The sequence below is a fragment of the Physeter macrocephalus genome, chromosome 18 (assembly GCF_002837175.3).
Source record: "Physeter macrocephalus isolate SW-GA chromosome 18, ASM283717v5, whole genome shotgun sequence".
NCBI classification, from domain to species: domain Eukaryota; kingdom Metazoa; phylum Chordata; class Mammalia; order Artiodactyla; family Physeteridae; genus Physeter; species Physeter macrocephalus.
In genome coordinates, this window is record NC_041231.1 from 3,362,851 (window position 1) to 3,377,781 (window position 14,931).

The 14,931-nt window shown below is 59.3% G+C and overlaps 1 protein-coding gene across 11 annotated transcripts in view; it reads right to left on the bottom strand.

Moving 5' to 3' along the window:
* LSP1 (lymphocyte specific protein 1) overlaps nucleotides 1-14,931 on the bottom strand; it is a 38,503-nt gene that overhangs the window by 17,905 nt on the left and 5,667 nt on the right. For 3 of the 11 annotated variants that reach the window (XR_003676869.2, XR_003676868.2, XM_028478999.2), the window contains exons 1-2: nucleotides 7,038-7,113; nucleotides 5,924-6,096 (exon numbers count right to left, since the gene is read on the bottom strand). The exons of 1 other annotated variant lie outside the window; for it this stretch is intronic. Coding sequence is in view for 8 of the 10 variants with exons in the window: in XM_028478999.2 (XP_028334800.1) it covers nucleotides 5,924-6,096; nucleotides 7,038-7,109 (245 nt within the window). In the remaining 2 variants the exon portion in view is untranslated. Of the gene's footprint in view, nucleotides 1-877; nucleotides 1,023-2,466; nucleotides 2,817-5,923; nucleotides 6,097-7,037; nucleotides 7,114-7,672; nucleotides 7,833-14,931 lie in introns of those variants that run through there. 7 more of the 11 variants (XM_024117575.3, XM_055079711.1, XM_028479003.2 and 4 more) reach the window with 7 other exon arrangements.

Below are 14,931 nucleotides of genomic sequence, written 5' to 3' on the forward strand. Positions count from 1 at the left end.
GCCCTCTGGATGGGACCCCATCCCTCCTTCAGTCTCTGCTGCCCACGGTGCTGTGCCTGACCCTTGGGTTCTCGCTGCCTCCTTCTCCCCAGACCTGGGACGCAGCGGCCGCCTCGGGACCCACGCAGCCCCCGGGGGGCCAGGCTCTGACGCTGGTGGGGGCGACAGCAGGGCAGGCCTGCCCGTCACACCACTGGCCCCAAAGCCGTCCAGGCTGGTCGGGTGGACCCCCCCCCCCGCACACCCCCCAAATAGCCAGACGGGAAAGGTGCCCAGCCGGAGTTCGCTGCCACCCAGGCGCCCACGCGCTGGCAAACGGCCCTGCCTAAGGAGTCTGTGACCCTCCTCGTGGGGCTTTACCCCCTCACAGCTCGGCCCTACAGAGCCCCACGCCTTGGGCCCCGAAGACCCCGCCGAGCGGGAAAGTGGGCACGCGGCCCCTGAACCCCTCTACCTCAGGCTTCCCCTGGGTCCTCAAGGCTGGGTCCCCAGAGTGGGGTCCAGAGCGGAGCTGAATGTCCTGCTGCCCAGCCTGTCACCTCCTCTGGCTGGATGGCCTACCTCTTGTGATGGGCTCCATGGTCGGCCTCCTTTCCTTGGCTCTTCTACATCTCTGCCCCCCTTCGCTCAGACCAGCCTGCCCGTCTGGGCTGGGGGTGGCCGGCGTGCCTGTGGCCGCGCTGGCCCTCGCTCGCCGCTCCTCCCTCTCTGCCCTGTGGCCCGCGCACACGGGTCTTTCCTTTCCCCTCCGAGTCACTGACCACAGCGCCGCAGGGGCCTGGGCCAAATGCCGCGGCAGCGCAGGAGACCTCCCTAGGCGCCCCCGCCCCATCCTTCACATCAGTGAGTCGCCCTGCCCACCCCTACGCCTACACACTGCATCACCCGGCCCGACCTCCGGGGGACGGGACCCGGGGGCTGACCGCACAGCACCAGCTCCAGCCGCATCCCCGGGCCCGGCCCAGTCTCCTCCTGGCGCCGGACGGCCCTCCAGGAGAGCCGGACGCTGCCGAGCCCAGCTGAGACTGCCTGGCACAGCCCTCGGAGCGCTCACGAGGCCAGGCCCTGGCACGCTCCAGGACACGCGACCGGTGGCTGGCACCGGCTGGAGCCTCTGCCACCCCCTCCCCCTCCTCCTGTGCGGAGCCCCAGGTCCACCTCCCACTCCCCAAGGCCCCACACGTGGCTCTCCCCGCGCTCGGCGCCAAAGGGGTTCTCCTCCTCGGCCGAGTCCCGGGGTCTGCACCTAGTCCAAACCTGTCTGCCCACCTGGGCAGGAGGTGCAGCCTGGGCTCCGACCACCTGTCCGTCTGCTCCTGGCTCCGCCCTCCCAGAGATCCCTGGGCCCCCAGGTGCACGGGGCAGCGGGCCCCTCTCCCTGACGCCTCCGCACCATTTCTGCCACCGGGGCCCCCAACACCCAGCCCCCAGCCCCTCCTTCGAGGTGCTCCTTCATGCCTGACCCCTTGGGATTGATCATTCCAGGGGTGCAGGGGCTTTGCCATCGGACCGGCCCCAATTCACTCTTTGTCATGCCACCCCTGGCTGTGTGTCTTCTGATTCTGCAGACCCTGTTGCCTGTCCCCCAGGGCAGGGGCAACCCCCCACCCTCCCCGAACCCCAGCCTCCCCATCCGCACAGATGGGGGAGCATGGAGTCAGCCTCAGCGGTTCTGTGGGGCGCTGTGCTTCTGGATGTCCCACCAGACCCCGGTCCTCTGTCCCCAAAGTCTTGGCCAAGAGCTAGGGGCTCGGCCGGAACGACCCCATTAAAGGGACAAAGTGACCCCTCCACAGGCGAGGAAACTGATGCTCAGAGATGCAGCGTCTCATGGGGGGGCCCCACCGGGGGGGCCCCACCCCAAGGAGGCACAGCCAGGGTCCCAAACCCACAGCCCCTGGGTCACCATCCAGGAGGACCCAGCCCGGGAATGGGATGCCACCTCGGGGCCCCCCTGCCTCCTTCCCTCTCCTCACTGGGTTTTCCTCTCCTTCTTTTCCCTTTTCTCCCGTTCTTCCCTTCTCTTACCTGCCTGCCCTCTCCCACCTTCCCGGGAGGGTCGCCGCAGGCGGTAGCCAGTGCTGCCCCAACCCCCGTACTCGGTGCCCATTCCACCCAGCCCCCGGGGGCCCCTTCCTTCATCTGCAGCCTGGGGTTCCCAGGACCCCTCGAGCATTCCCATCTCCTGCCTCGTCCAGCCCCTCCTTTGCTGCCTCCCCCTCCTTTTGACCACTGTCCTGTCCCCACACGTCCCCTTTCTGTCTTCACAGGGGCCCCGCTGCCCCTTGCCCTCTCCACTCTGTCTTCCCCCCACGTCTTCCACCCACCACCGGGAAGGACACATCCCGGCGGGAGAGCCTCAGGGTCCACGGGGCACAGCCCAGCCGCAGCCTCACCTCCACAAGCCTTAGCACCTCCCTGCCCGTCACGGGCAGCAGCCGTCCCTCACGTCCCCGGCACCCTCACCTTCCGGGCTGGGCTGGGGTCTGGTGCCACCCAGCTCCCACCTGCAGTGGGTCAGCCCCTGGCCACCAACCGGTGCTGAGCCGCTCTGAGCCCAGTGAGGTGTTCCTGGCGCCCACACCCTGTCCAGCCATCCCTCAGGGCCCAGGCGTCATGGGGCACCCTCTCGAGGCTCTGGTGGGGACAGGGGCGCCAGCCCCCAGGTGCCCGGTGCGCGCTGGCCGCCGCTCGCTTGCTGCCCTGTCCCACTCTGGTTTGCGGGCCGGGGCTGGAGCCTGGCCTGAACCTCAGCGCTCTGGGCTCCGGCCCTGACACCCTGCCCAAGGGGCTGGGCCACTTGGTCCCTGTACCCCCTGCTGCTGGCTCGCCCGGGCTCCCGGGGCAGTACCCGCTCTGAACGACAGGCCGCCCGGACCCGTGGCAGCACTGCCCACCAGGCGCCCAGCCTTGCCAGGGCAGGGGCCACTGCACCCCCGGATGCGGGCCCTTGGGTGGGCCCAAAGCAGCCACGCCCCTGTAGTTTCAGGCCTGTAGTTTCACGCCTGGCTTCCCCAGTCCCCTTGGGCCGACCCAGAACACAGCCGGCCCCATCCCTCGCCCTCTTGCCACTCCGGGTTCCCTAGAGGCCTCCTGGGACAGGCTGGCCAGGGGGGGAGAGCCAGGCATGGAGACCACGGATGTGTCCGAGGTGGGTGTGTGCTGGGAGCAGCGGGCGGGGGGCTCCGCTGGCCCCAGAGCTTCCCCCGGGGGACCGGGAGCCCCCTGCACTGTGCCAGCTCAGCCCCTACCTCACAGAGCCAGGCCCCTGAGGACCGTGTGGCCCGGCAGGTGGCCCCGAGTCCAGCGCCCTCTGGAAGTGAAGGGACTCAAGGCCCCCTCGCTGCCCTCCGCCGGCCCCTAACCCTGGCCGGGCCCAAGGCGGGGCCTGGGGAGAGGCTTGAATCCCCCAGGGGCGCTGGAGGGGTCCGGGAGTAACTCCCAGCCACCTGGGAAGGGTCAGAGCTTGGCATGGGGGCGCGGTGGCTGGGGAGGGGGTCAGCCCCGGGCTCCGGCCCTGCCAGCCTGAAGCCTCCTGCCGAGCATCCAGGTGGCCGCACGGCCGCAGCCCAGAGTGAGCCAGACTCAGAGGAGGGCTGCGGGCGGGGCGGGCGGACGCGTTCCCTACAGGCCCATAGGGTCGCTTTTAATCCGCTTACCCTGGATTCCGTCTACACCCCAGCCACTGCTGGCGCCAGCAAACCCTCGCGGCGCTCGTCACGGAGGGGACGGCGACCCCTCTTCAGTCCCCCTTCCCCTGCGCCCGGACGTCCGCGGTGAGGGGCCGGAATGAGGCAGGGGGCGAGGGGGGCGGGCTCCCCACTCCCCAGGGGACCTGGGGCCACTCGTAGCCTCTCTGAGTCTTGTTTTCTGTTGCCAACCGGGGACAAGGGGCCTGTCGGCAGGCAGACCCGTTAGGTTCGGCAGATGCATCAGATTCGGGAGAGAGGGCGGCAGGAAGTCGCGTCTGTGTGTGGCACGTGAGTGTGGAGCCCCGCCGGCCGCTGGGTCAGGGGTCAGGGGTCGGGGGTCGGGGGCCTGGAGCACGTGCGGGTCTGCGCACGTCGTCGGCAGCATCGCCACGTGCAGCGGGCCTGCTCAGCGTGGCCGGACGCACAGACGCGCTCCACGACTCTTCACGAGGGACCCTCGCGTGCTCCCCGCCCCGCCCCACCCTCCACAGCGGGAGTTCCCAGGGAGTCCCGCGGGAGGCCTCCTCCTGCCCCCGCCCTGGCCGGCCACCTGCAGGCCCACCTGCCCCCTGTCCGGGTCCTCGGGGCTCGCGCCCGAGCCTGCCCCCACCCTCAGGGCAGCTGCACCCTCCGAGCCCCGCTGGCGCCTCCAGCTCGCCCCCGGCTCACCCAAGTCAGCAACCTGGCGCCAGGTCTGGGAACTGAGCCAAAGCCATAACTGGACGGATGCGTGCGCCCACAGCCAGGCCCTGGGGCTCTCCCTGCACGCCCCCCAGTGGGCTGGGCAACGCGCCCCCGTGGCTTCAGTTTCCCCGTTGGTTACGTGGCGCTGGGGAGCCCCGGGGACTGACCCAGCAGGCGCTCCTCTGTTCCTGGACCACAGACTGGGGACAGGGGGACAGCAGTGACCCCTGGGAGGACACATCCCAACTGACAGGAACGAGAGGTCCCACCTGAGACACGTGGATTGGGCAGGTGTGAAGCCCAGGAGGCCCAGGGGGGTCTGCCTTCTCCATGGGCAGAGCGGGGTCCCAAGGGAGCAGGCCCAGCAGGGCCCCCCCGAACCCTCTCTCTGGTCCCCACCCTGGGGTCGCAGCCCTAAGGCCGGGCCAGGGTGGGGCGGGGAGAGAGCCGTCCCTCCGTGACTGCGGAGACCCTGCACCGGGCTGCTCTCAGCTCCCCTCAGAGGCTGCTAAGCCCACCAGCCCACCTTGCCCCGACTCCTCCCAGAGTCAGAGCTGGGGTGGGCTGGGGATGCTGAGGGACGCCCGTCCCCCTCCAGGAGCTGGCAGTCTGCCCAGCATGTGCCATGCCGTCCAAGGGGGCCAGGAGCAGGCCCGCAGGCCTGGCGGAAGAGGGCAGTCCTCCGAGCTCAGGAGAAGCCGAGGCGGGCCGCACGCAGGACGCAGCGTTTCCGCTGGGCCTTAGATGCCTGGAAGGGTGGAGGAGGAGGAAGGGCATTGCAGGCGGCTCAGAGGAAGGCGGGGAGACGCCATGGTGCGCAGCGGCTCTGAGCCCACCCGCGGCACTTTGCTTCCGCTCTCTTTCCGGGACTCTGCGAGGCAGGTGCCACCAGAGCCCGACTTTACAAAGGGGGAAACTGAGGCCCAGAGAGGACCGCGCACTGGCCCACGGCCCAAGGATGCAGGAGCCAGGATTCCAGCCCGGGAAGATCCGGCTCTGAGGCCCAAGCACTCACGTGGCCCGCGGCCCCTTCCACGCTGGGCTGGTGCCCTAAGGGCCGGGGTGGTGAAGGTGGTACAAAGTCCAGTTTCATCATCTGTAAAGTGAGGGGTGACTGGACAGCCCCCGAGGGCCTGCAGGACCAGAGGAGGCCTCGGAAGCCGTGCTCTTCACCCGGGGAGCGCTGGGCCTGGGCAGAGACCCGGGGCCCGGGGAAGGGTCTTCGAGCCGAGAGTGGCCACTGCCTGAGGCCCGGCGGTGCAGGTGGGCGAAGAGGACGCGGTGTTGGGGGCGCAGAGGAAGGGACGGGCCCGCGCGCACGCGCCCACACGCACGTGCGCACGCCAGGCCCACGGCCCGGTGCGCCCCACACCCTGCCCGCGGCACAGGGGCCGCAGAGCTGCCGGGCTGGGGCCAGGCTCCTGGGGGAGGCCGGGGAGCCCCACGGCCAGGCGGCCCGGGCTCCGCGGTGCCAGTCCTCCGTGGGTGGCACCAGCGCGGGCACCCTGCCCTGCCCTCCGCGCCCCAGCCTGGGCGGAGGGACCTACCTCAGGAGGCTCTCCAGGCCCTGTTTGCTAGAATTCCTTCTCAGGAGCGCAGAGTTGCTCATGATGCTGGCGGCCGCCCGCCTGGCCGGCGACCTGGCCTGACCCCCCGCCCTGGGGACGGGACGCCGCGGCCGCTTCTTCGAAGGCGCCCGCCCGCGGCCTCTGCGGCTGCCCTGCAGGCACACTCCTCCTGTCACTGGGACCCTCTCCCCTCCTCTCTCCCTCCTTCCCCCTTTCCCTCCTCGCTCTGTCTCTCCCTCTGGCTGGCTGGCTGGGCTCTGGCTCTGACACCCCCTCCCCTGTCTCCTCTCTCTGTCCGCTGGTCTGTGGCCCTCCGTCTGTCAGTCCTGGCCCCTCTGGCCCCTGGGGGTCTCCTGGGCCAGCTCCCCACCGGCTGCCCCCGGGCTGTCCGAGTGCCCCCTGTCCCTGTGCCTGCGGCCTCGCGGACTCTGGGTCTCTCGGCCCCTCTCCTGCTCCAGGACGCCTAGCAGCTGCTTCCCGTTCGTTCCCCCCAGCCCCCTTCTCCGCCCCCCTCGGTCTCCTCCACCTCCACCTCCCCCTCCTTCTGAGACTAGTAAAACTGTCAGAGAGAAAACCCTCGCAGCCCAGCAGCCTGGGGGCTTAGCAGGACCTCAGAGGCCTGTGATGGGCAGGCGGCAGCCTCCGTTCCTCCTCCTCTCCCGCCACCCCCCCTGCCCTGGCCACCTTGGCGGCCGCTCCCTGCCTTGCACGCCCCTCCCTCCTGCATCCCATCTCCATCCGCTCACTGGTGCCTGGTCCCCCACGTCTGCGTCTCCATCCCTGCCCGCCTCTCCCCTGCCCAGCCCTGGCCCAGCTGCTCTCTGGCCCCCTCCCCGCTGCCCTGCCCGGCCCGGCCCGGGACCCCCGTGCCTTCCTCCGTTGCCCCTCGGCCTCCCTGGTCCCACACTCGGCCCCTCTCTCCTCTCTTTTCCCTCTGGTGTCTCTCTGTCTCTATCTCTGTCTCCCTCCTTCCCTCCCCCTCCCTTCCTCTCCCCTCCCTTCCTCTTCTCCCTCCTCCCCCTCCCTCCTCTCCCCTCCCTCCCGTTCTCCATTTTCCCTTTGTTTCTTTCCAGCCCTCTTCTCCCGTTATCACCTCACGGGGGAGGCCGGGGCACCCCAGGAATCCTGTCTGCTCCCCGGTGGGGAGGCCGCTGCCCTCCCCCATCCCCTGCCAGACGGCACTGGAAGGAGGGAGCAGCGACGGCCCGCAAGGCAGAGGCCAACACGGCCTCTCCCGTCGGGACGGGAGAGCCATGCTCCCCAGAAGTGGCCAGTGGCACGAGGTCGGCGCGGCGGCCTGGCCAGCGGCCCCCCTTGCCCCCGGGCTCTGGCCAAGGCCCCAGGAAGAGCAGCCCAGCCCACTGTTTCTCCGGTTGGGCTGAGTCGTCGCCGTGACTCACTGGAGAGCACGCGAGGCGAGTGGCCGGACCAGGGAGGGACCAGACTCGGGCTCGCTCGCCGGGACTCGCCGAGGGCCAGCTCACATCCAGGAGCTCACCGGGCTCGCCAGCGCCCACGACCACCCTGAGAGGCAGACGCCACCGTACCTGTGTCCCAGATGGGGAAACCGAGGCTCAGACTAGTACCCGAGGTCGGAGAGCAGGGGCCCGGCACAGCCGGGGCCAAGCCCTTCCGCCGACAGCTGGCCACCACGGCACTGGCCCAGCCACCTCCCTCCATCCCACGGCCGCAGAGGAATGGCCCTCTTGCTTCCCCAGCGCGTCTGACCTCTGGCTGTGCCAGGCGGTCAGGGCCAGTGAGCACCTTAGGCTCAGACCAGCAAGCAGGTGGACACGTGGGTGAATCCCCGGGCGTTGGAGGGGGCAGCGGCGTCGGAAAACTCCCACGTGGCCCATAGGTCCCAGTGACTCAGGTGGTGGCTGGCTGGTGAAGAGTCTGTGGGGGTCAGGACGTCCGGCTCAGGCACCCCCCCCCGCCCCGCCCCACGTAACAGGCTGTGTCCCGCGGCCCACAGCCTGCCCCTCCCCCCGCACAACCCAGAGGAGCCAGAGAATGTGGGGTGTGCCGCAGAGAACAGCTGTGCCCGCCGCCGTCCCCAGCCTCCAGCCAGAGCTGCGGAGACCTCAGGATTCTGGTGGGAGGAGGAGGAGGGAGGGCGACGGGGCCAGAGCTGAGCCAGATCACCCAGGGAAAGTAAGCTTGTGTTTCATTTCCATCTCAACCTGCCCATCTCCTCCTTGCCTCCCACTCCTAGTTCCAGAGAATCCCAGTCACAGACAGCCAGGCATGAAATGTGCCAAAGTATATTTTGGTTCAAAAGAAGGAAAAATATTTCCACAGGGTAGAGGGCTGCCTTGGGGTGGCAGGAGTTTCCTGTCACTAGAACTTAAATAGTGTTGCACGATTATTTATCGGACTGATGGGTGGGAGGTAGCAAGAATAGATCTTTAAATGCAGTGGTCAGGATTCAGTTTCACAATCGGGGCCTGTCCCAATAGGAACAATAGGGCAGAGCATTTGACGTCAACTGTACCATTATTTGTCCATCCATCCATCCATCCATTTATCCACCATCCAGCCATCCTCCATCCAGCCATCCATCCATCCATCCATCCTCCATCCATCCATCCATCCTCCATCCATCCATCCAGCCATCCAGCCATCCTCCATCCATCATCAGTCCATCCTCCATCTGTCCAGCCATCCATCCTCCATCCATCCATCCATCCATCCATGCACTCCATCTGTCCTCTCTATACAGTTATCTGTTTTTCCTTGTATCATCTATGAATCCATCAATTTCTCAATATATCTATCCATTCAATTGTCCAGGTAAACAATATATTCTTCCATCAATTCATTCGATCCATTCAATATGTATATACCCACGTCCATCCCTATCTCTTTACATTTCTTCACTGAGCAAGTGTCCACCCACTCATCTATCCCTCCATTCATCCATCCATGTACATACCCATCCATCCATCCATTTATTTAAATGCCTTAATACATGTAAAACACTTAAAAGAAGCATTTAGCTAGGCATCCACCTCTCCTGAACATAATATCTACTCAATATGTTAATTACTATTCATAGTACTATACATACTATTCTATGTATTCATCAATTTGTATATCTATCTGCCCATATATGCAACTGGTGAACTACTTGTTCATTCTTCAAGACATTCTCCTATCTCTCCAAATATTCTACTGTCCTCACATTTATCTAAATATTTTACTATTTATCCTTCCCATTCATAGATCCATTCATATATCTGCCTATTCATCCATCCATATGTCTAACCGTCTTGCCACCTAGCAAGTCAGACATCCAATTGTGCATGAATACGTATATGTTTTTCCTGCCATATACATAGTTGTCCATTATTTTGCCCATAAGGCCATCCAAATGAGTTAATACTTAAAACAGTTGTTGGAAGATAGTAAATTGCCAATAAATGTTAGTTACTGTTATTTTCATTCATCTATTCATTCATCCATATCTCATCCAAACAACCACCTAGTCATTCATCTCTAAATTTATCTTTATGTATTTTTCCACTTATCCATATATTTTTCAACAAACTTATTGAATGCTGACTGTATTCACTTTTCAGGTGCTGGAGTTGTTTAGAATTAGCAAAGTTCCTGTTCTCACAAAATGACATTTAGTGGGAATTAAAAAAAATAAACAAGGAAATATATATTGCAATGTATCAGATGACGGTAAATGCTATAGGAGATGGAATTCAGGGTAAGAGGATATGGAGTTATGGAGGGGGTTGATATTTTATTTATGAGAGTCAAAGAAAGCCTCATGGGGAGGAATAAGGCTTTCCTTACTTGTAAAGATACTTGAGTACAATAGCTCCATACATCGATGGAAGAAAGTGTTCTAGGAAAAGAGAACAGTGAGTGAAAAATCCCTGATTTAGGTCTGACTCTTCACCAATTTATCTCTTCAATAGTTCATCCAGCACCAAGCCATACATCTATTTACTCAGTATCTGTCTTCCTATTCTTCTGTCTCTTTCTATATTTGCCCATCTGTTCATCTAAAATTCTACCCATTATCCAATTACATCTATATTCGTCTGTCCAGTCGTTTATCTATAACATTCCATTTATCTACCCATCCACCAATTCATAATTCCACTCCGTGTGTCCATACACCAATTCATCCATCCATCTATCCATCTACCCGTTCATTCATTCACGCATCCATCCACCCGTTCATCCACCCATCATTCATCTATCCATCCATCTATCCATCCATTCACTCAACTACCCATATATCCACCCATTTATCCACCCATCATCCATCTTTTCATTCACTCAACCTCCAACTATCCAACTATTCATTCATCCATCCATCCACCCATCCATCCACCCATTACATATCCAACCATCCATCCACCCATCCAACCACCCATCCACCCATTATCCATCCATCCATCCATCCATCCATTCACTCACCCATCCATCCATCCAACCACCAATCCATCCATCCATCCATCCACCCATCCACCAATCAATTCACACATTATCCATCCAAACATCTCTCCATTCATATATTTATCAATCCATTCATTCACTCATCCATACATACATACACACATACATCACCCATCCATCTATCCATCCATCTGCCCATTATACATCCATCCATCCATTCACCTATCCATCCACCCATCCAGTATTCACTCATCCCTCCATCTATCCATCCATCCACCCATCCATTCACTCGGTGGTCAGCTCAGCAGTGCAGCCCGTAGGGATGGAGAGGGGCATTTTGGGAGGGAAGGGGTCAGCTGTGAAGGGTATCATTAGTTCACTCAGTCATTCAACAGACACTTATTTGGCATCTACTGTTTACCAAGGTGTTGTTTCTTGTTAGGGTTACATTTGTGGCTAAAACAACCCCCCAAATCTAGGTCTTCTGCAGGAATTGGGAAAAGTCCCCATAAAGGAGTCGAACTTATTCCTGCAGGCAGTAGGGGCCAGTTTCTCTGTGCTCTACTGTCCAAAATTCATTCTGTAGTAAAATCTACATTAGAGATTAATCTAAGTGAGGGGGAATGTTTATGTCTTCCTTTATAAAATGGGAAGTGAGAACTAATGGACCTTAGAAGCCTCTTCCACATCTAAGAAATGGTTACCCCCCAGCTCTCTGACCTGCACTTGGGGTCATTTCTTCTGTCACTGCCTCCATTGGATGGTGCCAGGTGGGGGCAGTTGTCTCCCCTAGATCATCTGTTCATCTGTCCATCCATCCATCTGTTGATCCCCTTCCAAATAACTACCTATCCACCCATCACCCCTCTATCCATCCACCCACCTACCCACTCACCCACCCATTCATCCCTTCATCCTTCCAATATCTTCCACCCGTTTACCCAGCACCCATTCATCTCTTTATCTACCTGTCCATCCCTTCATCCCTCCATCCAACCATGTCTCCTTCCTCCCTCTTTCTCTCTATCCATCCACCCACCCATCCATCCACCCATCCGCCTATCCATCCACCTATCCATCCACCCACCCATGCATCCATCCACCCACCCATCCATCCATCCATCCATTCACCTATCCATCCACCCATCCACCCACCCACCCATGCATCCGTCTTCCCACCATTCATTCATCCATCCATCTACCCATCCATTCGCTCACCCATTCACTCACCCATCCATCCCTCCCTCCAACCATCTACCTATCCACCCATCCATCTACTAATAATTTATCTATCCAATCACTCATCAATTCAGCCATTATTAGTCTATCCAACCATCCATTCATCCATCCACCCATCCATTCACCCATCTATCCATCCATCCATCTGTCCACCCATTCATCCATCCATCCACTCACTCATCCCTCCATCCCTCCATCCACCTATTATCCATCCATTCATCCATCCATCATCCAGTTGTTCCTGCTTCCTACCTTTCTTCATCTACCTTTCCTTTCATTCACACTTTTCTCTCTGTGGAGACTTTTGTTTTCCTTTTTTCTTTCTTCTGTGACTAAGACGTGGCTCATAAACTTGAGGCTGAAGAACATAAGAGAGCATGCCCTCTCCCCAGTAGGCTGAGTACCACAGTAGAACTTAAATAGGTGCTGGAGAGGGAGGGATCTGTCCTCTTGTTCGGATCCATTCATCCATAATCCATCCATCCATCCATTCATTCCTTTACTCACTCATTCATCCATCCACCCACCCATATAATCATCCATCCACTCATCCATCCACCCATTCAACCACCCATCATTCATCAATCGATCTATTCACTCATCCCTCCATCTATTCATTCATCCACCCATCCATCCAATCATCCCACCATTCTGTACCCATTCATCTACCACCATTCATCCATTCATCCACCCCTCTATTCACCCAACCATCCATCCATCCAACCATCCCACCATTCTGTACCCATTCATCTACCCATCATTCATCCACTCATCCATTCACCCACCCATCCATCCATCCATTCATCCACTCATCTGTCCATCCACCCATTCATTCATCCATCCATTCACTTATCTACCCATCCATCCACCCATCATCTATCCATCCAACCATCCCTTCATTCTGTACCCATTATTCTACCCAACATTCATCTATCCACTCATCCACCCACCCATCCATTCACCCGTTCATTCACTCATCCATCCATCCATCCATCCATCCGTCCATCTGTCCATCCTTCCATCCATCCATTCATTCATCCAACCATCTACCCATCATCCATCTATTCATTCACCCTTCATCCTTCCATCTGCAGGAATTGGGAAAAGTCCCCATAAAGGAGTCGAACTTATTCCTGCAGGCAGTAGGGGCCAGTTTCTCTGTGCTCTACTGTCCAAAATTCATTCTGTAGTAAAATCTACATTAGAGATTAATCTAAGTGAGGGGGAATGTTTATGTCTTCCTTTATAAAATGGGAAGTGAGAACTAATGGACCTTAGAAGCCTCTTCCACATCTAAGAAATGGTTACCCCCCAGCTCTCTGACCTGCACTTGGGGTCATTTCTTCTGTCACTGCCTCCATTGGATGGTGCCAGGTGGGGGCAGTTGTCTCCCCTAGATCATCTGTTCATCTGTCCATCCATCCATCTGTTGATCCCCTTCCAAATAACTACCTATCCACCCATCACCCCTCTATCCATCCACCCACCTACCCACTCACCCACCCATTCATCCCTTCATCCTTCCAATATCTTCCACCCGTTTACCCAGCACCCATTCATCTCTTTATCTACCTGTCCATCCCTTCATCCCTCCATCCAACCATGTCTCCTTCCTCCCTCTTTCTCTCTATCCATCCACCCACCCATCCATCCACCCATCCGCCTATCCATCCACCTATCCATCCACCCACCCATGCATCCATCCACCCACCCATCCATCCATCCATCCATTCACCTATCCATCCACCCATCCACCCACCCACCCATGCATCCGTCTTCCCACCATTCATTCATCCATCCATCTACCCATCCATTCGCTCACCCATTCACTCACCCATCCATCCCTCCCTCCAACCATCTACCTATCCACCCATCCATCTACTAATAATTTATCTATCCAATCACTCATCAATTCAGCCATTATTAGTCTATCCAACCATCCATTCATCCATCCACCCATCCATTCACCCATCTATCCATCCATCCATCTGTCCACCCATTCATCCATCCATCCACTCACTCATCCCTCCATCCCTCCATCCACCTATTATCCATCCATTCATCCATCCATCATCCAGTTGTTCCTGCTTCCTACCTTTCTTCATCTACCTTTCCTTTCATTCACACTTTTCTCTCTGTGGAGACTTTTGTTTTCCTTTTTTCTTTCTTCTGTGACTAAGACGTGGCTCATAAACTTGAGGCTGAAGAACATAAGAGAGCATGCCCTCTCCCCAGTAGGCTGAGTACCACAGTAGAACTTAAATAGGTGCTGGAGAGGGAGGGATCTGTCCTCTTGTTCGGATGTTCTCAACACACACACACACACACACACACACACACACACACACACGAGTCCATGCTTATAGAGCTGTATCCCAACGAAAGGTGCATTAAGCAGTGAGAGCCCGTGGGGGGTGGGGTGCAGAAGAGGGGTCAGGGCTGGTGGTTTCAGTGGCTCCTGGGTGACTCCAAGTAGAGCAGTGTTTCTGAGTACTCATCTGTCTTATATGTGCCTAGGTCCAGCAAAGGGAGAGGAGCCAGGGTGGTGTAGTGGTGGGTATAGAGATGAAGCTGGGATTTGGGGAAGGGCTGGGACGAGGAGAAAGGCTGAAGGCTTCTTTCCAGATTCCTCTAGGATCAACTAGCTAGGTGCATCTGTCCCAAGTCCCATTTATCTTTCGAAGGGAGGCAACTGAGAGAGGAGGAGAGGGTGAGCTGGTAGCCTTGGGACCTCAGAAGGGAAACCATCAACAAAGCAGTTTCCTCTCCCTAGGAAGGAGGGGGTACAGACATCTTCCGAGTGAGGGGCTTGTGTTTTTCCCTGGAGCAGGAAGGAGCAGCATCTGAGATCCCACCTGCCAGGCATAGAGCAGGGCAGTGACCCTCTCCTGGTCCTCACCAACAGCTCATGGGATAGTGGGGAAGCCAAGGCTGTACCCACCACTACTACCCCCCCAGTTACTGTCACCCCCACCCTCTGCCGGCCGTCCCTGCTGACCTCTGCAAACGCCCACCCCCAGAGCTGGCCCTGCTCCAGGCTCTGAGGCCAGAGCCCCGAGGCCCTCCCACTCCTACCGGGTGAGGTGGACTCAGTTCCTAGGTTCCCAGACAGCCCCTCCCTGCCAGCCAGTGAGACCAGACAGTGCTCCCCCCGCTAACCCACCAACTCCCACCTTCCCAGCTTGGAGGCAGTTAGCTGATGGAGTTTGGACAGGCTGGCCTGACCCCAGGAAAGGGCCGGGGCTTTCCTCTCCCTCCACCGACACACCGCCCCCCCCCCCCCCCCCCCCCCCCCCCCCCCCCCCCCCCCCCCCCCCCCCCCCCCCCCC